Genomic DNA, 27,799 nt, shown 5'->3' on the forward strand with positions numbered 1-27,799 from the left:
GAATCGAGAAAGAGTGCATGCTTCATTTTGCCTTTGTCGGGTTTCCGAAACTCCACGAGCTCACGTACGCGTGATCTGACATAGTGTGAGAGAGCACCTTCGGTGCCTTTCTGGCATCTCTGCTTCTACGCGATCGATGCTCTCGCGGGCAGAGATGGAAAAAATTCTTATCTGGATAAAACTCTGGAATAAAATTCTTATTACGAACAAATATTACGTGTCGTACTAAACAAGGAAATCCGACAAGAAGTAATCGCATCTGTAGGTGGCGATGGAATCGATATCGAAGATTCGAAACTATTATTGCCAGTCAAATATGCTAAAATCTTTCAGCTGATTTATATTATTCAAAATTAGATAACTTCGTAAATAACAGTGTCTGCTTATTCTTGTTTTGGAATCGTCAATAAAAAGTTTGATCGAATCGAGTGACGCCACAGGTGCGACCTGTACTTGCAAATAATCGTTCAACCGATCGACGTTTGTTCAAATAAAATTTTTTCCCATCTTTGGCTCGCGGTGTTCGCAAAACGTTGTCTCATCAGCGAACCGAGAAACCATCGTACCCTGTGTTACGAATAAGAAATCGGACAACAAAAAACAACATGCGTGTAATCGAGGATAACGAAGCTCTAATGTATAGATACAAGATACAGTACAGTTTTGCGTAAACATTTTCCTCGTCTCGTACAAAGATTTTATTTCGTTAGTACGTACAGGTTTGCGCCAGCACAAAAAAGGATCGTTATTATAGAAAATCAGAATAATGCACAGTTCCTTTTCCGAGACTAGACACGTATAGCTCTTCCACGAGAAGAAGGCACAGTGCGTTTACATCCCCACTCCTGCTGCAGTCCGCTGATTGGCTGTCACCGATCTTCGTCGCTGCTTTCGACCAATCGTGAGTCAGCAGACTGCAACAGGAGTGGGGATGTAGACACGCTGTGCCTTCTTCTCGTGGAAGAATTGTACAGGGCTTAGGAGGACCTCAGGGTCTACATACATACGTGTTTTCGCTCATTTCTCTTGCAATTACAGTGCAAACGTGGTCGCGCGAAGTTAGGTTAACTCTTGAGCCCAAATATTGCCTTTATTCTATCGTTTTTAATTTTGAACAAATGGATGAATACTTTACTTGAAATGTTGCACGACTAAGTTTTCAAGAAATAAACTTACAAGTTCCATGCATTTCCCGAAATTACACTGCTTTCTTGTTTCAATCCCCATTCCACTTATTATACAGGGTATTCCTAAAATAAGCAACTGAACTTTAAGAACGAATTACTAAAAAAGATATGTATGAACACTGGCTTCTAAATGCTCGCTTTGTAAATTGTGGAATTTGCAAGTTGCACATTAATGGAAAGATACCAGCATCAAAATAACCTGTCAATTATGAAAGTATTGTTTGCTATTGTTCAGACAGGATAGTGGAATGTAAACAGTACTGATTAGATAATGAACAATGGTAAGAACAATAGTGTTGGTTAAGTTTAACTCCTCTACTGCATAATGCATTTGATCTGGAACTTACAAAAATAATCCCTATGTAGCTTTCTGAGAAAAGTATACACTTATTGTCCTGTTTGAGTTTTATAAATATACAAGTAATTAAGAATCGATTAATTCTGTATGAAACACAATAAAAACTATAACTTCAGAAGAAAAAGATCTCTGATCATATAATTATACGTGTTTTAATCTTACAAAGGGTAAAATGTATTCTAAAGCTAAGATGCTTAATTAGGAACACTGATATAATTAGATGTCAGAATGTATGACAATATTCAAGTAATTCTCATGGTTTCTAGTTTAATCTGGGATTACATACACAGGGGTCCAGTGTCGACAGTACCCAATAAAAAATAAATATAGTACAACATAGTATAAGTTTAATAATACAAGTAAATATAGTAGTTAGTGATGAAAAATATAAGATATGTTCTCTATTAGATCCCCATGCGTGTATTCTCGACAGTAGACCCTCAGGTAGGTAATCCTGGGTTAACTTGTAAGATAGTTTGCAGTGCTCAATGGAATAGATCACTGACTCGATATTTTCTTTCTCTAAATATAATTATAATAATTCCAAAACGACGTTTAAACTGATTTAAAGTCGTTTCAAAATTCTAATTACATTTGGTTGCTTTCATCGATCGATTCAGATGGACCGATTGATTTTTTAACATATTGTCTGGAACGATTTCAAAGATCGAATATTTCGAGAATATTCGAGAGGAATCAATGAATACGTGTCATGATCGAACCACGAAATTGCTCATAATTTGCTGGAAGTTCCACTCGTGTTCGCACGAATACGCTTGCACCGTGAACATAACCTAACACGGTAGATCGTTTACACGATCAGCAACCCTGAAATCCAACATGAACAATGTTCGCGAAGCACAATCTAATTTTCGATAGCTTTCGCGAACATTGGCGTCCCTCACACTGGAATATCGACAGTGTTCATAGTTCTCGATAATTTCTTTAACATTTTGGTCGAACGGAGCTCATAATCTCTAATAATCTGGTAAGCAGAATTGAACGCGAATGATACGAGTGCAACGAGTAACCGATTTCAACAATTTGCTGTACAACGAGTCTGACTCGCCATGAAATCTCATATGTTCCAATAATATCATCAGACGAATATTCCAATGCTCGGAGTCCGGATACGGTCGACGCGTTACCCGTGAGAGTTGGGCAAATTTTATTCACGAATAACGAATAAAAATTTTTTATTCATTCTCGCATCGATTTCCGTGCATGTTTCGTTAGACATCCAGACAGACGAAGCTGCAGGGAAAAGTTAGGTTATAAAGAAATTTGAAAATTTTTATTCGTTATTCGTGAATAAAATTTGCCCCACTCCGCCGTGAAGAGTCGACGAAGTTGCTCTTGCGCTCGCAAAAACCTAAATCTGTCGGAAGTACGCGCAATCATGGTATTTACAGGGCAGTGTTAGAAATATCCGAGTTAACGCTAGTAAAAGGCAGGCACTAAGTGACTCTTCAAGGTTTTTTACTCCCTCGCAAGCAGAATGCAAACCGAAAATTACGACACGTTTGTGTCATTCTTCTCGGCATTTTCGCGCGCGTTAACAATAAGCGACACACCAGCATACATTGTCGCAGATGATACCAACGTTGGGCAAGTTTAGTCAAAGTAACAATAAATAATGTACCGTTGTTAATTACCCACAATTTACTATTAAATTAATCGTTCGTAAATTATAATCAACGCGTTGACTGTCTGTTTTCCATGTTTAGAAATGTCCTTGATATTTGCTCAAATTTTTGGTTTGCTACGAGATAAGGAGGTTAACTTCACTTTTTATACTTTTCTGTTATACAGGGTGTACGGCCACCCCTGGGACAAATTTTAATGGGAGACTGTAGAGGGCAAAATAAGACGAAAATCAAGAATATTAATTTATTGATGGAGGCTTGGTTAAAAAGTTATTAACGTTTAAAGTTCTGCAGGTTCTGAATTTTTTTCTTGAAAATGCGCAGGATTTCGGGGGTATGTGTAATAACCAAAAATAATTGTAATTGACCCCCACAGCTAGCAATATTTTTTTCAGAACGATTTGGAATATTTTAATTTTGTGGAAAAATTTCACAACTTCTCGAATTTTTTTCTCGAAAGTGGGTAGGATTTCGAGGATATGTCTATTCACCAAAAATTATTGTAATTAACCCCCGCAGCTAACAATATATTTTTCAGAACGATTTGGAATATTTTAATTTTGTCGAAAAATTTCACTTCTCGAATTTTTTTCTAGAAAATGGGTAGGATTTCGAGGGTATGTCTATTCACCAAAAATTATTGAAATTGACTCCCGCAGCTAACAATATTTTTTTCAGAATGATTTGAAATATTTTAATTTTGTGGAAAAATTTCACACCTTTTCGAATTTTTTTCTCGAAAATGGGTAGGATATCGAGGGTATGTCCAATGATCAAAAATGATTATAATTGACCCCCACAACCGAAAATAATTTTTTCAAAACGATTTGAAATTTTTCAATTCCGCCGAAAAATTTAGGCTACCCCCTGTCGATTTTTCTTAAAAATTCGTTCAAAATTTTTAGTAATTTTGTATGACGACCTACAGAAAAGTTGTTTAATACATTTTTGTAGGTGCCCATGAGCTCTACTTCAGAGAAAAGTTTCATTTAAATATATTCACTATTGTAGGAGTTATGGCTGTTTGAAAATTGAACCATTTTTATGGGGTTTTTCTCATTTTGCGGGGTCAAGGACCAACTTTTCGAATATTCTTGCAATTTCTACATATTCTCCATCAAAATACGCGTAGTTTGCTTTTTTAAACATTAAAATCGTCCAATCAATTCAGGAGTTATGACGTTTTAAACATTCGCATGAAAATTCGGTCAGATTTCTGACCAGAAATTATATTTTCGGTAAGGAATTTTTTTCTCGAAACTGAGTAGGATTTCGGGGGTATGTCTGTTGACCAAAAATGCTTGCAATTGATCCCTGCAACCGAAAATAATTTTTCCAGAACGATTTGAAATTTTTTAATTTTGTCGAAAAATTTCACACCTTCTGGAATTTTTTTCTAGAAAGTGGATAGGATTTCGGGGGTATGTCTATTCACCAAAAATAATCGTAATTGACCCCCGCAACTGAAAATAATTTTTCCAGAACGATTTGAAATTTTTAAATTAAATTGTTAATAATTATTTAACGAATCCTCAGTCAAGAGATCGATATTCTTGAACACCCTGTATATCCTATTTTATTAACAAAAATGTGGTCTTTTACTTGATATAAAAAAAACTTAGCTCCAAATAAATATGGCCTTTTTGCATCAGATTAACAAATAATAAAGGAAAATGAAAACACGACGAACGGTTTTGTTACGAATGTCATTTGGCTCAGAAATATATGATTCGACTTAGCTTTACTAGTACAGATAAAAGAAAAAATATTAAATATTAAAAAGGAAGCATGAATTGCAATGGACAATCTTCGGCCAGCTTGCAAAAACTCATTCTCATTAAAAGTTACAAAATATAAAGGCGTATCAGATCTTGCAAGAAACTTCAATAAATCACTTCTGACTGGTGATTAGAGAATTGATATAGATTAGATGAATACCCTACTGTATCATGGTATCATGGCTATTGTTTGAACGCTAGAGTATCTGCACATTTTATGAATCACAGGGGACAAAGGAAGAGAAAACAATATATATATGTGTGTGTGTATACCACGGTGAAAGACGGTTGTAAAATTATCCTCTAAGAATACAAAAACTTGGCAATATATCGTGTTGCTGGTACTTGATTCGCTGCTGTCGCGTGTCGATAATTTCAGAGCTGTAAGTACACACTGAGAATGCACAATTCGCGGTTTTATCGTTCAGGTCCTTGAAAGCATCGAAGTTCATCATCCCCTTATGCTGAATAACAAATGTATAAAACATGAAAAAAATTGCACCGTCGATTTCCATGTTACTTTCTTTTTCGTTTACTTCAACGCCTTACGTAAAAACACGCGTTAATGATCATCCACAAATTGGTTCGGCTACTCCACGACGAGGGTAGGTGAAACCACCATGCCAAAAGCTATGGAAAATATTGATGTATACACGAGGATATCAGAAAGTTTCCGAAATGGCACCGCAGAAAATTAACGAATCGATCCAAGATTTAATTAGCCACCACTCCTCTGAAAGTAATTCTTTTGGGGGTCGAGGAAATGGTCTCAGTCGTTGTTCTTTTTCTTTTTTGGAGCTTAGATTTGCCCACCTATGACCTAACCTAAACGCAAAAATGAAGGACTCTCAAAAAGTGGCCCAACAACGGTAGAACCGTTGGGACTATTTTAGATTCTCGAATTGGTCACTTTCAGGAAACCTTCCGATACTCCTGCGTGCGAAAAAAATAAAGCCGTATACAGTGTACACTTTTATCATTGCCCAGCCATGCGTTCCTCCTTTTTCAGCGTTTTCTTAAATACAATTGGCTGCGTTCTACAAAAATAGTTCATTCTCTTCGGCAGCCTCGACGTTTTTCTTCTGTTTTATCGTCTCGTCGAGACGGTCGCATTGATTCGAAGGTGCGCGACGCGGTCGCGCTTAAAAATTCGCGAGCGACTCCGAACTCGTCGCCGAGTCCACTTTACGCATTACCGAACATCGATTAACAAACTGGAGTTAATATCTCACTATTTAACATCCTCGTAAGAAAGTCCTGGCTACGTCTCGAGTCGCGTTGCTTCGTTTCCGATCGGGACCAACGTGATCTTTTTATACTTAACCCTTCGAAACGTAAATGACGATCGACACACGCGCTACGGGCGTTCCCGTAAGCAACAGGCCATCTTCACTACTTCAGAACAAAAAAAAAAAAAAAAAAACCAATAACAGATTCGCAGATGGAGCGCTACTTCGCCTAAGTACTTAACGGGTTCTGGCTAGGAGTGTGCGGGCTGTCTCGTGTCACGTCGGGTACCCGTACATCCCTATTTACCTCGCGACGCTCGTCTCTAATCTACAAGCTAACGATCGCCAAACGAGGCATCGGAGAACGTCGAAGGGTCGCGAGTTCTCTAACGTACCGTTTCAAGTATCTACCGTGGAAACGTTATGGTACAGAATACATGGAAGAATGCTACGTTCACGATATGTAACACACCGTTCGAATCCTAACGAAAATCCATACCCGGCTACCTCCGTCACGCGACTCGTGCCCCCTCCGTTCGGTTTCCAGCGTCACCTCTCAACTCTGAAGAATCGATGATAAATGTAATCGCTAAAACAATTTTCACCCGGCGCGCGTATATAGAAAAATCCCAAGTCACCCCGTCGTCGATCAACGATACATCGACGCGGCTCTCGACTATCGGAGTCGTAGATCCGTTAATGGAGATCAGATCCCGACAGTTGTCAGGTATGTTTCGCGTCGTCCGACGATTCGCTGGCGAACCTTCTTCAGGAACGAATGGAAGACGTGGTCGAGGACGTCGACACGCAGCGATTCAGCTTGCTGTCGATGATGATTTCGTCGCCGTTTCGAATGTTGTACCGGTAGAGCTGTTTGTTCGGGTACAACATCTCCTCCGGACCGTACTGCGCCTTCATTTCCTGAAATCGTTCATCACAAGATCAAGCGCATGGAGGATGATCGTAACAAATAAACGGGACGCCTAGAAATACACCAACTATTCGGTCGCTGATTCGTCTTTAAAGTCACTTGCGTTTACAAAAGGGTATACGTTAAAATTACAAAAAATAAGAGGCACTTTGTTGGATCGGATGACGGTTCTAGAAACTTATTTACCTCCTATAGTTTATTCAAGGTTTCAGAAATTTAGCAGGACGTAAAGGATCTGGAAAAGTGGATGGGAATTGGGGTGGACGGTGCTATATCGAGATTTCGTGTTTCCCAAGGGGTCTTCCGAGCAACCAGAAGTTCTGAAAACACAAGAACACCCGATAAAGCGTCGCGAAACGAGTTGGCTCACCTGATCGACGTAGAAGAGTCTCATCCTGTTGGCTGGAATTTTCACCATCGTTTCCAGCTTGGTTTTCAGCTCGAAAACCGTTCTGTACACGTCCACGGACCGTACCTACAAACGCCATCAATCTTTACAATATTCGGGCACGTTTTTCTGACGACACTGCGTCCCTAGGGACTTTCCGGGCGCCACAGTGACGCCTGGCGGGATAAGAAGGAAGTTACGGGACGTTACGAGAGCTTTCGCCATAGATCTGTTAGAACATTCTAAAGGGGGAATACTTAAAAATCAAAGCCTGTTATATAGAGATTAAATAAATATTTTATGTTACAAAACGTTTGAAAAAATCCCAGTTCTTTTCTTTCCATGGATTACGAGCCTTCGTTACAAACTATTTCCGTATGACGAATTTACAGGAATTGAAATTTCCGGTTAACTTGCTTGAATCGAACTCGATGAATATTAACTGTTTTTGGAGACGATTTACCTCGACAAGGTCTCCGTAAGTGAACGTAACCTTGACCCTCTTCTCGGGTGTCAGGTCGACGTGTACCAGCGGATCCAGCTTTCCGTGAATAGCCACGAGCTCGGAGTACCTGAAAATGGAGGAACAGGGTCAAGTTGGGGTTCGTCTCGCCACGGCGACAATGATGACCGTGAAACTAGAATAGTTTTATGGGCTTTAGTCCCGACTAGAATAGATGGCGACAAACGCAGAGACCGAGATGGAAACGGGAACAAAACCACGATAACACGAATTCGATTAAAATACGAACGATTACCATTCGTGAACGAGACAAAGGAAAAAAAAAAATATGAAAATGGTAAAACAGGAAGTACTGCAACGAGAGTTTGAATCGAGGTGGAAGTCAAAAATCTCGGGGTTACGACACCTTTCGGGTCTGTCTGCTTCCGGTTTGTCCATATAGTACCGGATGAAGGCCCTCTCGGCGTCCTCGCGCTCCTGCGACGATATCACGCCGCCGCCATTTAATGTCTCAACGTTGGGAAGCCTGGCGATCAACAGTTGCCGCCTTTCGTGCTCGGTGTACTCTCGAGGACTCTGAAGAAACCGTAAACAATTCCTTTAAATTGGCAACCCTGGCGCAAAATGTTCTTTGCATCGTTTTGTTCCCCCTTTTAACTGCCCCCCCCCTCCCGACTACTAACGATAAATGTCTAAATGAATTAAATTTATCATTTCCTGTCGCGTTATTTAGAACATATCGATTTAGGCCATTTTCATAATCATTGGCACACATACATGTACCCTCTTCGCTATTGCGATTCCTTCATCCAAAAATATGTGCTCTTTCGACCTACTCTACATTCAGACGTGTCACCACATCTTTTATCTTTCGTCGCTTCGTACGACCATTTTTGTTTCTTTCGTTCGGCTCGTACGTTTTGGATGAACTCGAACGGACGGATATTCGAAGTTAGAAATCGAAGTTTCAGCCTAATTCGCGACATAATCGAAGACCAATTTGAACGCAATACGTAACGGTAGCCCGAAAGAGTACGTTTTCGAAAGTTACGAATTCAGACCAGTTCAGACCAGTTGATTTCGTGCCAAGATTTTCCTTCAGCGTGGCTAAAACGAACAAATCCGGCGGCGAATACTAGATCAACTTGTCGTAACGGTTTCGTATCTCGGCAGCATTCCTTTTATTGGTCCCGTCGAACGTTCTTACGAACGTGAAACGCTCGGCGGTGCTCATTGCCTGACCACACAATCGTGATTCTAAAAATAGTACGTCTGTTTAGACCAGGTGGCGCACGGAGTGCTAAATCATCACGGGGCACTCGCAAGCGAACGAACGAAAACGACTTTTGGATAGTATTTTTTATTTAATGATTCCGTTGATCGAAACAAAATTAAATAAAGCAAAATATACCTAGACGAAGTATATCGATCAGGGGTAAAAGGGCGAAGCTCACCAAACCGAGATTGTTCCACGAAATATCGAATAACGAATGGGAAAATAATTGTTAGAATTCCAAGATTTAACGAAATATCACTTTGATAATAAATTAATAGAACGATCGTTAATCGGTTAGTCGTTAACGTGTTAACATGTTTACTGGCGCTTCAAACCTACGTGTCTTTAAAACGCTTATAAAAAATGAATTTATTCCATCATAAAATGTTCTTTGAGTTGTAACACATTATTGGAATAAAAGTTTGCTCGTCTTTGCCCGTGGGTAACTATAAATAGCAATAAACGTTTCCGATCTGTCAATTTTTATCTTAACGAGTCATATGGAGTATCTCAGGAAAACGAGGTTAGGTTTCAATAACAGCATTTCAGCTGCACCTTGTTTCTTGCGCAGTTGCATACTCCTCTTGTTTTATTTCTTGTACGTATATTTACGACAGTGACTCACGAATTTATTCACATGACACTATATTACCTGTCTATGATGGAACTGGATAATTTATTCGTTAATAATAAGAATAACCCAACCGATAAAGCAACTGAGACAACATGAAAATATTTAAAATTATAGTAAAAAATTGATTATATGAAAATCTAGTATATAAAAACGTTGAATAATGAATAACAAATGAACAACTGTATACAGGGTGTTCGGCCACCCCTGGGAGAAATTGTAATGGGGGATTCTAGAGGCCAAAATAAGACGAAAATCAAGAATACCAATTTGTTGATAGAGGCTTCGTTAAAAACTTATTAACAATTAAATTCAAAAATTTCAAATCGTTCTGGAAAAATTATTTTCGATTGCGGGGGTCAATTACAATCATTTTTAGTGAATACACATACCCTCGAAATCCTACGTACTTTCGAGAAAAAAATTCAAATAGGAGGACAAATTTTTCGACAAAATTAAAAAATTTCAAATCGTTCTGGAAAAATTATATTCGGTTGCGCGGGCCAATTACAATCATTTTTGGTCATTATACATACCCCCGAAATCCTACTCAGTTTCGAGAAAAAAATTCCTTACCGAAAATATAATTTCTGGCCCAAAATGTCTGCCCAAATTTTCATACGTATCTTTAAAACGTCATAACTCCTGAACGGATTAGACGATTTTAATGTTTAAAAAAGCAAACTACGCGTATTTTGGCGGAGAATATGTAGAAATTCTAATAATATTGAAAAAGTTGTTCCTTGGCCCCGTAAAGTTAGAAAAACCCCATAAAAATGGTCCAATCTTCAAACAGCCATAACTCCTACAATTGTGAATATATTTCACTGAAACTTTTTTCTGAAGTAGAGCTCATGGGTACCTACAAAAAAGTATTAGACAACTTTTCTGTAGGGAGTCAAACAAAATTACTAGAAATGAAAAACTAATTTTTAAGAATAATCGACTGGGGGTAGGTGCCTAAATTTTTCGACAAACAAGAAGAATTTCGAATCATTCTAAAAAAATTATTTTCGGTTGCGGGGGTCAATTACAATCATTTTTGGTCATCAGACATACCCTCGAAATCCTACCTACTTTCGAGAAAATAATTCGAGAAGGTGTGAAATTTTTCGACGAAATTAAAAAATTACAAATCGTTTTAAAAAAATTATTTTTGGTTGCAGGGGTCAATTACAATCATTTTTCGTGAATAGACATACTCCCGAAATCCTACGCGTTTTCGAGAAAAAAATTCCTTAACAAAAATATCATTTCTGGCCAGAAATGTTACTCCGAAATTTCGTGCGAATCTTTAAAACGCCATAACTCCTGAACGGATTGGATGATTTTAATGTTTAAAAAAGCAAACTACGCGCATTTTAGCGTAGAATATGTACAAATCGTAAAAATACTGGAAAAGTTGGTCCTTGACTCCATAAAATGAGAAAAACCCAATAAAAATGGTCCAATTTTCAAACAGCCATAACTCCTACAATTGTGAATATATTTCAATGAAACTTTTTTCTGAAGTAGAGCTCATAGGTACCAACAAAAAAGTATTAGACAACTTTTCTGTAGGGCGTCAAACAAAATTACTAAAAATGAAAAAGTAATTTTTAAGAAAAATCGACGGGGGTAGGTGCCTAAATTTTTCGACGAGGAAAAAAAATTTCCAATCCTTTTGGAAAAATTATTTTCAGTTGCGGGAGTCAATTACAATCATTTTTGGTTATTACACATACCCCCAAAATCCTGCGCATTTTCGGGGAAAAAATTCAGTACTTGCGGAACTTTAAACGTTAATAACTTTTTAACGAAGCTTCAATCAACAAATTAGTATTCTTGATTTTCGTCCTATTTTGGCCTCTAGAATCTCCCATTAAAATTTTTCCCAGGGGTGGTCGTACACCCTGTATAATTTAGTTTCTAAGACTGAATTTAATATAAGTCTTCGTAATTTGTAATAAACTATTATTGGAATTTGTTATCCCAAATAATCAATAAAAAGTATTGCATCATTTCTTAAGTAAAAATGATTAATTAAAATTGTCTTAACTGCGTGGCTCGATTACACAATGCTATCTCTGAGGACCTCACTAAATTCTAGGTATAAGCAAAGCAGATAAATTGCATACGCAGAAAGCCACGCGGGACTGATGGCACGAACATAAATAACTACCTGTGGTCACGTGGAGGTCAACGTGTAACCCTTTCATGGCATGTTAAATTTAACACATTGAATTTCATGGATTTCAGAATAAACTGAAAAAGAATTTCACTTCGTTCTTTCAGGTCTTCGACATTTTCTACATTCTACGTCTCGAATTTATAATGTTATTTATCGTTTGATGATACGAGTTCGGAAAAATGATTTTAGCTATACTGTTGTAGTCTTCCGATAACCTAGGATAAGGGGAATATTTGATAAAACGATTGCTCACCTCGAAAAGAGGGCAGCCCTGAATCCTCAACGACTTGAGCACCGGGAACCTGGCCAGCCTCTCCACGTCGTCCCATGTCGACAGAAGAGTGCCGTTCACGTTGAGGAACCTGAGCTTCCTGAAGGGATCGTGGGAGGACCTGACGTTCGATCCGCTGGACTCGGATTCCGACTCGGACCTGTCGTAGCTGACCTTGCCCTCGGTGTATATCCTGTTCCCTTTCTCGTCGACGTTCTCGTCGGCCTCAAAGTTGTTCATGTTCTCGTTGTCTTGGTCGAGGTTCTCCTGGTCCTTGCTCGTGGTGGTCTCCTCGTCGTTCGAATTCCTGTCGTCGACCAGGGCGAGCGACCTGAGGGGGCACTCGGCCAACACTAGGCTCTCCAGATTCGGGAACACGTAGCCCAGTTTCGAGATCTCGTTCCACACCTCGACGGGGTTCCCCGTGAAGTGGAGCTTCCTCACCGAGTCGTTCCCATTCTCTGACTTCTGATGCTCGAGGTCGACCGTTCTGTACTCGTTCAGGGACAAATGTAGCTCCTCCAGGTTACGAAGCAGACGCACTAGACCCTGGACCGTCGACCAGGAGACCCTGGTGCCGTTCAGCACCAGGTTCTTCAGATGATCGTAGCTGCCGTGCTTGACATCCAGCACCTCCGCCAGACAGTTAAAGCTCAGGTTGAGGAACTTGATCTTCGGCATGTGCTGCAGGATCTCGAACACCTCCGTCCATTGGGAGAGCTTGTTCTGCGCCAGGTCCAGCTCCTCGACGTTCTTGCATTTGTTGCGCAACTTTTCGGCGTCGTTTCCAGCCGACTCGATGTCGCAGTCCTGGAGCACCAGCAGCGCGGGCACCGTGTGACGCGGCGATTTCTTTGGGATGAAAATGCTAACAGAGAGGGCGGCCTTCGGCGAGCTGGACTCCGTCTCCTCGTCGGTGAGGGAGCACTCGGTCGTTGAACTGCCGTACTTCAGCTCCAGCGCTTCCAGCAACGACGGCATGTTTACTGCATTCTGGAACGAAACAACACGGAGGGGTTAGCGATTGTACGTCCAGTTAAATATACTTGAAATCGCGGCGAACAAGGCGTTAATTCTTCCACGCTCGAGAATAGAATCTGATAATCCTGGCGTCTTTTTAATAATAATTACTTGTCAACTGCTAATTACATACTACTTAATACTGGTTATAAATAACTATATAGGGTGTTCGGCCACTTCGGGGAAAAATTTTAATGGGAGATTCTAGAGGGCAAAATAAGACGAAAATCAGGAATACCAATTTGTTGATGGAGGCTCCGTTCAAAAGTTATTAACAATTAAATTCGAAAATTTCAAATCGTTCTGGAAAAATTATTTTCGGCTGCGGGGGTCAATTACAACCATTTTTGGTCATTAGACATACCCTCAAAATCCTACCCACTTTCGAGAAAAAAATTCGAGAAGGTGTGAAATTTTTAGACGAAATTAAAAAATTTCAAATCATACTAAAAAAATTATATTTAGTTACAGGAGTCAATTACAATCATTTTTGGTGAATACACGAACCCCTGAAATCCTATCCACTTTCGAGAAAAAAATTCTTAACCGAGAATTAAACGTGAGGCTAGAAATGCTCCCTATGCTAATCTTTAAAATGTCGTAACTCCTGAACGGATTGGACGATTTTAATTTTCAAAAACGCAAACGACGCGTATTTAGATGAAGAATATGTAGAAATTGCAAAAATATTCGAAACGTTGATCCTTGACCCCGTAAACCGAGAAAAACTCAATAAAAATGGTCCAATTTTCAAACAGCCATAACTCCTACAATAGTGAATATATTTGAATGAAACTTTTTTCTCAAGTAGAGCTCATGGGTACCTACAAAAAAGTATTAGACAACTTTTCTGTAGGGTGTCAAATAAAATTGCTAGAAATCATAAACGAATTTTTATAAAAAATCGACAGGGGGTAGGGTGCCTAAATTTTTCAATAAAAAAAGAATTTCGCAAATCGTTCTAAAAAAATTATTTTCGATTGCGGGTGTCACTTACAATCATTTTTCGTGATTAGACATAACCTCGAAATCCTACCCACTTTCGAGAAAAAAATTCGAAAAGTTGTGAGATTTCTCGACAAAATTAAAATATTTTAAATCGTTCTGGAAAAATTATTTTCGGTTGCGGGGGTCAATTACAATCATTTTTGGTGATTAGACATACCCCTGAAATCCTACCCACTTTCGAGAAAAAAATTCGAGAATTTGTGAGATTTTTCGACAAAATTAAAATATTTTAAATCGTTCTGGAAAAATTATTTTCGGTTGCAGAGGTCAATTACAATCATTTTTGGTGATTAGACATACCCTCGAAATTCTACACACTTTCGAGAAAAAAATTCGTGAAATTGTGAAATTTTACGATAAAATTAAAAAATTTCAAATCCTTCTGGAAAAAATATTGTTAGCTGTGGGTGTCAGTTACAATCATTTTTGGTGATTAGATATACCCTCGAAATCCTACCCACTTTCTAGAAAAAAATTCAGTCCTGGCGGAACTTTAAACGTTAATAACTTTTTAGCGAAGCCTCCAGCAACAAATTAGTATTCTTGATTTTCGTCTTATTTTGGCCTCTAGAATCTCCCATTAAAATTTTTCTCATGAGTGGTCGAACACCCTGCATGATCTCTGAATCACCCAAGGACCAACTGACGATTTGATTTCGTAGCATTGTAAAAAATTCAACAAAGAACGATGGTCCAGCGTGTCTCTGACGGCAGGAGACAAAGGGTAGCATGGCAACGTGGCCGCAAGGTGGCTATCGACGCCACAGAAATAAAGATAGGGGCACGTTCGCAAGGAAAAAACCAGCGAACCGGGCATCCTCGAGGAATACCCGGCCTGACCATATCCGCTAAGGTCGCAAGCATTGTCCTTTTTGCGCGACGGAAAACCGGTATTCGGTTCCCTCGTCGCCATTGGAAAATTATTCCGCGACCGAACGAGCCTCGCCCACGCGATGCGATTCTCCGACGCGCGAACATCACGAGACCCGTTTCGTTTCTTTTGTCCGCGGACAAAGGTCCTCCCGGCGCGTTTCTCGTCGTGTTGCTTTCGATCGGCGCCCGCGTGATTCTGTCAGGATTACGGAGAACGAGGAACGTTCGACTCGACAACCCGTGATTATTCGAAACGGCTGCTACAGATGGGAGAACGAGAGATTAGACTCGAAAGGAATCGAGTCGTATCGCGTTACGAGTTTTAGTTTGCTTTCGCGAGGTTCGCGCGGCCAGAGCATTCGATTTATTCCGAATAGTAAGCTGCTCGAGCAGCCTCGAGGACGTCGGTGCGCGTTAATACGGCGCAACGCTTCTCGTTGGCAGAGTTGGCGCACCGGAGAAAGTTAATTTCGCATGGCCGTTGAACCGATATCGCGATTACGTAGGGGAAGCCCGGGAGTAATGCAACGGCTATTATGCCTTGCCCGTCCTCTCCTAACGGCGTCTCGAGCGGACCGCGGTTACCCTAACTCTCCTCTCATCTCTTCCGTGCGATTTTACAAGGGGATGAAACTCTGTTGCTCGTCCCCCTCCACTGTAAATCGATCTGTTATTTTTTTCTCCGAACTACACCATGAGTTTCTGCACGCGATTCTACCCGCAACGCAAGATAAAAAAATTGTCTAACCTAACGCAGACCTAACCTAACCCACGAGTTAGAAAGCGCGAGACGCTGGCGTGTGCAGGGTGTTCCGAGAGAAACGCGACGCCTTGGCCCCTTAACGATCAGACATTTTGCAAATTTAAATGTTTTCCGTGTGTTTCACGCATTTTTATTTAAGCGTTCGGGTCAGAGTCCCCGAACCCCTTGGTTTGCCAGCCTGTTTGTATCGACGATCGCAACGCCATCTGCGTTCCGTGTTACTAAGTGTTCTAGCTGCTCGTTGCGATAGAAAACTGGACAGACGAGGAATCACGCGAATGGAATGCGGTAGTTTCTAGGTGAAAAATTCGAGAAAGAGAAAGAGAAAGAGAAAGAGAAAGAGAAACGAAAAGAAAAGCGCAACGTGCTACAACGGGACGAACGATTACAGCATATCGCAGGAGCAACGGGGTATCGTTACGTCAGTTTGGCGGTGATCCGAGAAAATGCAGCAGGCGAAGAACGCGTCAACAACTGCTGGAGATGGGCCAACCCCGAGTCGTTTCCGTTTACGCGAAACTTCCAAGCCACGCGCTCTCTGTGACGGCATATGTACAGGCTGTTTTACTAAAAACAGGCCTCCTTGATATATATTTGCTATCTTAACCTATTAAGGACCAAATTAAAACATGTTCTACGAGTTTCCTCTACGTCTTAACTTAGAAATTGTGGCGTCTGTCTTTGATGGAAGAGGGGATTCCCAATACAATTCTTAACGCAATTACTGAAATCTTTTTTTAGGAAAGTTTAACCAACGATGTTGGCAATGCAATTTAACCATTGATCGTTAGAGACGTTCTCGTGTTTCCACTAAAGAGGAATAGCCCACTAGTGAGCCCCCGCCATCTTGGATACTACGAGTAACAGCTATTTATTAATATAAAATTCAAAATCTGTGTGTTTGTGATTTCTCTATATCTTCTACCATTGTTGTTTAATCCAGATGAAATTCTGCGTGGGTACTTTGTATGTTACGACGAATAGTATAGGTTAATTTGCAAAACATTTACCTTATTGGAAGCGTTCTAAAGACGAATCGTGTTATTCGCTAACTCAAAACGGAGACTTCGCAATGGCCATCGTTATCTACGCGTTGAAATCACGACGACAGGTTGACGGGATTAGTCACTGAATAACGGGTGGTGTTGAAATACGGAAGATCCTTCGCGATGATTCCTTTTTGGTTGAGGAGGGGAGGAAGGTAGTGAATCGGGAACAAGGAACAGGTCGAGAGGCTGAAAACTAGAAATTGAACTTTTAGGAAACGGAATTGTTTACGTACGGAAGGTCAGCTGCAATTATTTCGAACAAAGAGACAACAAAATGATGTCCCAATAATGTCTACCTTATAAGTTCGTCGCGTAAAAAAACTCGTCTAAAAAATCGTTCTGCTCATACAGGGTGTTCGGTCATCCATGGGAAAAATTTTAATGCGGGATTCTAGAGGCCAAAATAAGACGAAAATCAAGAATACCAATTTGTTGATAGTGGCTTCGTTAAAAAGTTATTAACAATTAAATTCAAAAATTTCACATCGTTCTGGAAAAATTATTTTCGGTTGCGGGGGTCGATTACAATCATTTTTGGTCATTACACATACCTCCGAAATCCTATGCACTTTCGAGAAAAAAATTCGAGGTGTGAAATTTTTCGGCGAAAAAAAAATTTTTCAAATCGTTCTGGAAAAATTATTTTCAATTGCAGGGGGCAATTACAATCATTTTTGGTCATTATACATACCCCCAAAATCGTACCCATTTTCTAGAAAAAAATTCGAGAAATTGTGAAATTTTTCGACAAAATTAAAATATTTCAAATCGTTCTGAAAAAAATATTGTTAGCTGTGGGGGTCGATTACAATAATTTTTGGTGAATAGGCATACCCCCAAAATCCTACCCACTTTCTAGAAAAAAATTCGAGAAGTGAAATTTTTCGACAAAATTAAAATATTTCAAATCGTTCTGAAAAAAATATTGTTAGCTGTGGGGGTCGATTACAATAATTTTTGGTGAATAGACCTACCCCCGATATCCTACCCAGTTTCTAGAAAAAAATTTAATACAGTCAGAACTTTAAACGTTAAGAACTTTTTAACGAAGCCTCCATCGACAAATTAGTATTCTTGATTTTCGACTTAAAATTTTTCCCAGGGGTGGCCGAACACCCTGTATATTTGTGACGCGGTAACTGCCTGTCGTATTGACTGCAACGACCAACGTACTCTATTATCGACAATGGAACTCAATTACTGTCGGTTACTTTTATCGTTACCCAACTGATTGTAGATAATATAAATTAAATTTCTTCGTTGTTATATAAAGCAAATGCTCGATTCGATATTACGTATTTTTTGTACACAGTTCTTTATATCTTACTTTCCTATAAAGCAAGATAATTGTCATCGAGACACCTAACCTATGCAAAATTATCCTAATAAAATTACACAACGTGTTTCGTTGCATCACGTGCCCTCGCAATGTTTGTTAACTGCTCTACCGTCGAACGAAGTAACAATGCTAAACGCGAGCATGCTACTTTCTCCCGAGGCGGTGATTTTAGGTGGAAAATATTAGCCAGTGTAAATCTAACCGTGCAAATTGAAACGGAGATACGAGCCGGAAACCAGTTCATCGAGAAAACGATTAAAAAGAACACCGATACTTTCTGTTTGAATCTCGTTCGAGACGTTTACTTTAATGTATTCTCTCTATTTTAGAAACCATTTTTGTACTTCTATTTGTTCCTAATAATAAGTTTATAATATTATACAGACAACAGAACAATATATAATTATATTATATTCTCTAATTTGAATTTAGACAGAGAAATGTCGAAACGTTCGTCGGGGAATAAACTGTGTTCGTCTATACCATCATCATTTTACCTATCATCTTTAAATATGCAAATAGAATGTACTTATACAACGTGACAGTTTAGACTGGTTTAAGTTTCGCGCCGCGCGCAGCACTCCTTGTTACATAACGCGTGAACCCCTTTTTAAATTCTTTTGTTCTTACGTGCACGCGCACCACATGTCGAACGTTTCGTTGTTCGGTACTGTTAGGTGTATTTTAATTGATTGGAATGCGAGTTAGGTCCACGATATGTTTACGTAATACCAATCCTCTAACATACATTCATTTGTACATGTGTCTCGAAGCAAGGTTCTACGCATTTTGCGCGTCGCAAGAACTACGATAATGTGCTAATAATGTTTCTTTCCTCAACGTTTTACATCACTTGTACATTATTCATTGCTAGACGCAGGCATAAATTGACAGCGAAATTCGAATCGTTCATAAACATGCAAACATTTTATGCATAGACAGATATTGATATTAAACACGAACGGCAACGTGATAACAGAAGAAACGTTCGAGTTAATATCTTTTAATATTTCTTGTACAGAATGAGGAAAAAGAGCGCATTCTTCGTCGAATAAAATAAACGTTACCTTGAAATAACTGAAAAGAGACTTATCCTAACCCTACAAGATAAATCACAGGATTTACCATTTAATTTTTCCTAATGAAAATGCTTGTCTATCTTCTACTGTTTTAATGCAATGGCCCAGTTTCATAGGACACCCTGTATTATATACGACTAATGACATCTTCTGAATATTCATGCTGGCACACGTTTCGTACCTTCGTGTACTACTTTATAACACACAATTAGTCCCGGACGCGAGAGGCACGTCGCTGCGAAATTCCGCATGTAAACGCGCGAACGTGTCGAATTTGTTTTCTTTATTTAATCTTATTAACGATATTTGCGAATAAAATATGCCTAATTTTAGTACACCTCACGCGAAACGTGCAGTTAACAGGTTGAATTCGAGCAAGTGTGCAAACAGCTTGAACAGCTGACAATACGCCGAGTTCCGGTGGTTCAGCGACGTTGAGGGCGCGTTTACACTACAGCGACAAACCACGCAGAAGATACTCAAAGAGCTCGAGTTTTTTTTTTTTTTACCGCGCGAGAACGCGTCGAAAACAAAACCCATTAAAATGGACTCCCGTTCGAGTCTATTTTTTTTTTTCCAGGAATTTGAAATGCACACTGCAACGGCAGTGTAGAAGCACCGTAAGGACGCGTTCTTCCCACTCGTAGCGACGCGAATCTAAATATACGTTGGCGTTGACGGTTACGAAATGTCAGACAGACACTGCCGCGTACTGGGTCAGTCGGGGAGCCGGAGATTCGAACGGTTGGTCCTGAGAACGTTTCGACTCTAGTTCTCTGTTAGAGACGTCCGATTCCGATTAAATTTGTGAGAAAAAATCGATCCTTTCGGTCGAATACTAAATTTCTGATATTTTCCACTCTCAAAAGTCACTTAGAAACCGCTCGAAAGAAACATAAAATGGATGAAATTATCGAATTCGATGGACGGTGTTTTTAAATTAAAGAATATTTAATTGTGGGATGGGAACGATGGCGGAACATTGTGGAACGGCGAACCGTGAGATTTTTGATTACTCGAATAGAATAACGCTCGCTTCGATCTCTCGTTAGCTCAAGGACTTAGAAAGTTACCGGCAGATACGAAGCAGAAAAGATTGGGCCACTCTCCAGTAACCGGGGGAAACATTTTCTACCGTAATTTTCCCTGTAATGATCTTCGTTCGTCTGCAGACCGAGGGATAACAAAAACTGATAAACGATACTTTCTAACCAGAGGCGAAATAAAGGAAAAAAAGAGCCGCGGAGCCTTTAACGCGCGGTTTCCTTGTTACGAAGGAACGGCGAAAGATCTTTGTTTCACTTCGGAGGCCACGGAGAAAATCGATGGAGATCTATTCTTTTCCTGGTGGCCAGAAACAGCCGAGCCGGTAGAAGGAAATATCGACAAAAGTCCGGTGCCTTGCGTATGCTGCGCAAATGCTCTCCCGTCTCGGAATATTACTCGTTTGCCCAAGGTTGCCGTTCGCTCTGCTCGCGACCCGAGCATTATGCACGTGCGCAGATACAGTGCTGGACACACAGCGGTCGCTAAATTCGATGGTCGTATCGTACAATTTTATTTACGTTAAAATTTTAATAGGGGACTCTAGAGGCCAAAATAAGACGAAAATCAAGAATACATATTTGTTGATGGAGGCTTGGTTAAAAAGTTATTGACAATTAAATTAAAAAATTTCAAATTGTTCTGGAAAAATTATTTTCAGTTGCAGAGGTCAATTACAATTATTTTTGGTGAATAGCCATACACCCGAAATCGTACCTATTTTCGAGAAAAAAATTCGAGAAGGTGTGAAATTTTTCGACAAAATTAAAAAATTTTAAATCCTTTTGGAAAAATTATTTTCGGTTGTGGGGGTCCATTAGAATCATTTTTGGTAAATAGACATACCCCTGAAATCTTACCCATTTTCTAGAAAAAAATTCGAGAAGGTGTGAAATTTTTCGACGAAATTAAAATATTTCAAATCGTTCTGAAAAAAATATTGTTAGCTGTGGGGGTCAATTACAATCATTTTTGGTCATTACACATACCCCCGAAATCCTACGCACTTTCGAGAAAAAAATTCCTTACCACAAAATCTAATTTCAGGCCAGAAATGACACTCGAAAGTTTCTTGCGTATCTTTAAAATGTCATAACTTCTGAACGGATTGAACGATTTTAATGTTTAAAAAAGCAAACTACGCGTATTTTGGTGGAGAATATGTACAAATTCTAAAAATATCTGAAAAGTTGATTTTTGACCCTGAAAAACGAGAAAAACCCCATAAATATGGTCCAATTTTCAAACAGCCATAACTCGTACAATAATGAATGTATTTCAATGAAACTTTTTTCTAAAACAGAGCCCATGGGTACCTACAAAAAAGTATTAGACAACTTTTCTGTAGAGTGTTAAATAAAATTACTAAAAATCAAGAACGAATCTTTAAGAAAAATCGACCGGGGGTAGGTGCCTAAATTTTTCGACGAGGAAAAAAAATTTCAAATCGTTCTGGAAAAATTATTTTCAGTTACGGGGGTCAATTACACTCATTTTTGGTCATTACACATACCCTCGAAATCCTACCCACTTTCGAGAAAAAAATTCGAAAAGGTGTGAAATTTGTCGAAAAAATTAAAAAATTTCAAATCGTTCTAGAAAAATTGTTTTCAGTTGCGGTGGTTAATTGTAATTATTTTTGGTCATTACACGTACCCCCGAAATCCTACGCACTTTCGAGAAAAAAATTCCTTACCAAAAATCTAGGCACCTAAATGAATTATTTAGTTGTATCGAGTAAACAACAAAGAACGTATTACATTATTGAGACAGTCATGACAGTCATACTTGTTTCCTTAATGTTAAAATATTCAAATGCAACAATAATTTATTCACAGATTGACAAAGTGAACGTGTATCGTCAAATATTTAAATTGCTACTGAAACGATTCAGCTATACAAAAACATTATTTATAATACACAGTAATGCCAGTTTAAATATAAATATATGTTATTAGAGAATAAAGAATAATTTTATCCGTTCGTTATACTTTATTGAGAATAAAATTCAACACTAACTCCATCCTGTCCTAACCTTAAAATCGTCGATCTGTTGACACGCCAGCGAAGCGTAAGTTGGTTTCGAAGGGAGAGTGTCAGTTCAGGGGCACGATTTGAAATCTGTAATTTATTTATTTGTTCGTTATACTTTATTGAGAATAAAATTTGATCCTAACTCTATCCTGTCCTAACCTTAAAATCGTCGATCTGTGGACACGTTGGCGAAGCGTAAGTTGGTTTCGAAGGGAGAGTGTCAGTTCAGGGGCACGATTTGAAATCTATTTGTAATTTATTTATTTGTTCGTTATACTTTATTGAAAATAAAATTTGACACTAACTCTATCCTGTCCTAACCTTAAAATCGTCGATCTGTGGACACGCTAGAAAAGCATAAGTTGGTTTCGAAGGGGGATTGTCAGTTCAGAGGCACGATTTGAAATTTGTTTATAATTTATTTATTAACACGATTGTCACGGTGCTCACTGATGACTTATAATAAATGAACCTTTTTTGAGTCCGTCCCTGACTCGTCACCGTGTTGTACAAAGAACGGTGTTCGACGGGTATCTCTTGTCGGCTTTCACACACACGTCGATATAATTGCCGTTCACCGATGCGAGACACGCTCTCAACAGCCGCGAAATGGACAAAGACTATGTGTATTGCGCGCGTAGCGTTTCCTAATCTCATTAAGCAGTTAACAGTGTCACGAAAAAGTATATTAATAAAAGATATATTACATTAATTAGAAGAAAACTAATCAATGAGGTGTTTAGACTTGTTTTAATCGAAAGAATCCTAAAAATGCATCGTAACAATTTTTAAAAAGATAAGATGAAGGATAAAAGTTTTTGGCATCTACATTTGTCGATCTTCTTAACCGATTCTCTTTCATTTTTTGCGTCAGATTTCGTACCTCGAGACGCTGATAAGTGAGTGGAAGGGTTGGGTTAGGTTAGGTTAGGTGATTCGTGAAAAAGTTAACCGTGTATTATTGATACCCGGATATCCAAACATTCCAAGTCCTAACTAATATAAGGACTCCCCGCAACTTCTCAAATCTTTAAAAAGTAAAAGTGACTCTCGAATTGATATTATTCCCCAGTTTCCCCAATCGGTTTAACGGCTTTGAAACAACCTTGGATTGCTCGAAACCATTCAACGGCCACGATGCATTGTGTTCCGGCCGAGCTCTATTAGCTCTGAACTAAAGATGCACATTGCACGGAACTGAACGATTCGACACTGAAGAGCGTGCTTATTGATACGATAACAAATAAACGATGACGAATTATCATTACACTATTTCCTCTCGCTATACTTCCTCCTTCCAAACGCAGTCGCCATTGTTGTAACATTTAATATATTTTATGTAAAATATTGAACGATGTAACGCTTACACAACGTACGCAACGTAAGCACTTTTGTTCCTTTCGATAGTCGTCCATCTTTCTCTTTACCTATTGTCATTAACCTAACTTTCTAAATACCGCTATTTAGTGTACATCCTTCTCTATCTGTTCACTTTCTTTGCCTTTGCGATATACAGGGTGTTCGGCCACTCCTGGGAAAAATTTTAATGGGATATTCTAGAAGCCAAAATAAGACGAAAATTAAGAACACTAATTTGTTGATGGAGGCTTCGTTAAAAAGTTAGTAACGTTTAAAGTTCCGCCCGTACTGAATTTTTTTCTTGAAAGTGGGTAGGATTTCGAGGGCATGTCTAATGACCAAAAATGATTGTAATTGACCCCTGTAACTGAATATAATTTTTTCAGAACGATTCGAAATATTTTAATTTTGTCAAAAAATTTATGCATCTACCCCCTGTCGATTTTTCTTAAAAATTCGTTCTTGATTTTTAGTAATTTTATTTGACGCTCTACAGAAAAGTTGTGTAATACTTTTTTGTAGGTACCCACGAGCTTTACTCCAAAAAAAAGTTTCATTTAAATATATTCACTAATGTAGGAATTATGGCTGTTTGAAAATTGGACCATTTTTATGGGGGTTTTCTAAGTTTACAGGACCAAGGAACAACTTTTTCAATATTGTTAGAATTCCTACATATTCTTCGTCAAAATACGCGTTTTTGCCGCTTGAAACATTAAAATCGTTCGATCCGTTCAGAAGTTATGACGTTTTAAAGATACGCAAGAAATTTTCGAGCGTCATTTCTGGCCTGAAATTAGATTTTCAGTAAGGAATTTTTTTCTCGAAAATTCGTAGGATTTCGGGGGTATGTGCAATGACCAAAAATGATTGTAATCGATCCCTGCAACCAAAAATAATTTTTTTAAAACGATTAGAAAAATTTTTTTTTCGCCGAAAAATGTTAGCACCTACTCGAATTTTTTTCTCGAAAGTGGGTAGGATTTCAAGAGTTTGTATGTTCACCAAAAATGATTGCAATTGAACCCCCTAACTAAAAACAATTTTTTCAGAATGGTTTGAAATTTTTTAATTTAATTTTTTAATAATTTTTTAACGAAGCTTCAATCAACACATTGATATTCTTGATTTTCGTCTTATTTTGGCCTCTAGTATCCCCCATCAAAATTTTTCCCACGAGTGGCCGACCACCCTATATACTTTCTTTACGTCTCATTTGTTATTCGCAGAATAACATTTATATTTTTTTAAAGTAGGTCTCTCGTCAAATGATATCGTTAAATTTTTCTTTTCGACTTCGTATTTCATCCGAACAGCAACTACACGCGTGGAGATTCATTAACGTACATCGAATACAGTATATGAACAATCGTAGCATATAAATAATCGAAGGGCATAAAGTACAATTCTTCGTCGGGTCTATTAGATATTTCGTTAACATTTGTTAGGACGATTATCGGTTCGTAATATTTAAATATAAACCGAACACAGTTGGCACTCGGCCTTTCTAAACAGTTTGCGGGACAATGGACGTCGAAAGCGTCACTTGCTTTCTAATCACTTATTTACACGAATATTTTTGGCGAATCGAAGCGCCCTCGCTAACATCATGGACGTTACAAAAACGTTATTCTCGTCGTCAAAATCGCTCTTCGTTTACGTAATCCACCCGTCTTCCGTAAACGTTCGCTCAGGCTCGGATTAAGGGGGAGGGGCACAGCCCCCGGGGGCCTAATTTTTCAAACAATAAATTCTACTCGAAGATAATGCAATGCAAACGCAATTCGATCTGCCCGACGATGCAACGCCATTGAGAAAAACGATTTTAGATGTTCTTATTACTGACATAGTCTACCAATCAGAAATTTAAATCGCTAGGAGTGTTGAAAATGGACCTCCGAAGTCGTACAAAAATTCCGGGGACCGAACCCCAGTTTTCCGGGCCGAATTTCTCGACGCTAACTCCACGACTGTCATGGCTGCTGAAAGCACGGTACATATACAATTTATTCCGTTACAAAAGCTCAAATTTTTGTTTAAACTATCGATGGTACGGCAAAAATGTATTGGACTTTTGTGTTCCACTCGTCAAAACCTACAACTTAAGAAAAAAAAAACGTCGATCCGACGACTTCGAAATTTTACACTTTAAAGCCATTTTTTAAACAAATGGCTGGCCATACACGTCTAGTATTTTACAGATTGCGTTTGCACACCAGCCCCTACAACTCTGCCAAATTTCGTTCAAATCTCAGGTTGACAGGTCATGACCTCCCCTTGTTAGCTTGTCAGAGTCGATTAGTTTCCCCTGTCTAGAGATATCCTCGATACTTTTTCAAATTACTGTGCAAAAGTAGAGGATTCAACCTTTAAAATAACCCTACGAAGGTTGTTGCACAAGTGTCCTAATACTCACGACCGGTAGTGTACATCTCTAGTAACAAGCTTCATTAATTTAGAAAATTGAACGTTTTCGAATGAAATTCCGATTTTCATATTTTATCGCTTCCTTGTATCCGAAAGAACGTACGAGGTACACAATTCTTTGCAACAGCGTTGGCCTTGGGGTTCGCAGACAAGGAACGACGCAATCTCACGATCTCGAGGCTCTTAGCTCGAGCTTTCGTTCACGGTCCATTATCGTCCAACTTCGATGCCTTGCGAAATATATTTCAAAATCTATCAACGCTATTTCTACCACGGTTTTACGCATACATATTCCTTTTGTAGTAGGTATTTTCACACCTCTGCATTTGGACACGAACAACAGTAGAAACAGTATTAAAGACGGTTTCGCAATCTCATTATTTGCTGTTGTCGTATTTTAGAATTCTTATCTCGTTTTCACAATCTTTATCTGACCATTCGAACCACGACTGAGCGGCACCTATTAATTCGCGGCTAATAAATGATCGTTCCAACCGTCGATAAATCGGAGACGACGGGATTTCTGATCGAGCACCAGGACACAAGGCGCAAGATAAAAGCGATCGCGATAGATAGCACTGGACCGAGGAAACGGCGTCGCAATAGGAATAGGACGCTAGCAGCTGTCAAAGCGCGCCTCCCTACTTATCGTTAGAAGCGTAGATTCTCGTGCGCGCACAGCTGATATCTATTACGTAACGCTCGAACGCACAACGCGCAGTAAGCTGCTGTCAATTTAATCCGTCGTGCCATCGAGGAACTACGAGCATTTTTACGGGGGCAAAAAGCCACGACACGAGCCGCCGTGACGCATTTAACGTACGTCGTGTGAATCGCAGCTCCGACAGGTCACGAGAATTGCGTCTCTCTACGCGCAGGCAGTTCCCGATTAGCGAATTCGGTATATACGATGGTAACGTAGGATACTGGGTTTCGTCAGAGAAAGATAAGAACGAATGTTCTGCGTCTCGGGCCAGGCGGATCGATCGAGCACACGTTCAAAAAGACCGAACGGGAACAGAATTAAGACGCGAGTACGAGAATACCCGCGAGGGAATCGGGTCAAGGATCACAAACGCGTACGAGGCCTGGACGACGGAAATACGAGCCACGGGTTCTACGGGAGAAGATACGTTTCTGTATACTCACTGTTTTCCCGTCTTAATTCGCGGCTCTGTCCTCTCGATACCTCTTCTCGTGTATCCCGTGGTCAGCGATCGTGGAGGCTACGAAGATTATTCCTGGTCAGATGCACTCGCGATTTATTGCCGCGATCATGAAACCGAGATCGGTTTGTTGGCGGTCGAAGGGGGGTTAGGGAAGGTGTGGTGTCGCGTACGGACACACGAACGTGCCGCTCGCCGTCCACCGTTGAACTGATTTCTGGCTCCTTTGTTTAGTAAACAGAAACAGCTGAGCCGCGCTACTGGTTACAGCGGCGGTGGTGGCGGGAGCTTGTTGTCCTCTCTTCCCGCA

General features: G+C 39.4%; 1 protein-coding gene across 2 annotated transcripts; it reads right to left on the reverse strand.

Annotated features, from left to right (window-relative positions):
* Positions 1-612: 612 nt before the first annotated feature.
* Positions 613-27,799, reverse strand: Mlt (tubulin folding cofactor E like protein mlt). 2 transcript variants are annotated; one of them, XM_076777875.1, is made up of 8 exons: positions 27,469-27,799; positions 17,003-17,234; positions 12,311-13,321; positions 8,387-8,556; positions 7,981-8,089; positions 7,500-7,604; positions 4,751-7,119; positions 613-3,346 (listed from the first exon to the last, which is right to left on the reverse strand). In XM_076777875.1, exons 3-7 carry the CDS (start codon positions 13,307-13,309, stop codon positions 6,967-6,969), a joined length of 1,536 nt encoding a protein of 511 aa, XP_076633990.1. In that variant the 5' UTR covers positions 13,310-13,321; positions 17,003-17,234; positions 27,469-27,799; the 3' UTR covers positions 613-3,346; positions 4,751-6,966. The 2 variants fall into 2 exon arrangements, with proteins under 2 accessions (XP_076633990.1, XP_076633989.1); XM_076777874.1 differs by lacking the exon at positions 17,003-17,234 and having other exon boundaries at positions 27,473-27,798.

Source organism: Colletes latitarsis, chromosome 11, assembly GCF_051014445.1.
Source record: "Colletes latitarsis isolate SP2378_abdomen chromosome 11, iyColLati1, whole genome shotgun sequence".
In the NCBI taxonomy this organism is placed as follows: domain Eukaryota; kingdom Metazoa; phylum Arthropoda; class Insecta; order Hymenoptera; family Colletidae; genus Colletes; species Colletes latitarsis.

Bases quoted from the DNA above. Each gene is read 5' to 3' on its own strand.
- Mlt (XM_076777875.1), bottom strand. From the start codon at position 13,309: ATGCCGTCGTTGCTGGAAGCGCTGGAGCTGAAGTACGGCAGTTCAACG. The intron at 8,557-12,310 runs GTGAGCAATCGT...CGGTTTCTTCAG, and splicing joins AGGGCTGCCCTCTTTTCGAG to AGTCCTCGAGAGTACACCGA. The intron at 7,120-7,499 runs GTGAGCCAACTC...GAACGATTTCAG, and splicing joins GACTCTTCTACGTCGATCAG to GAAATGAAGGCGCAGTACGG.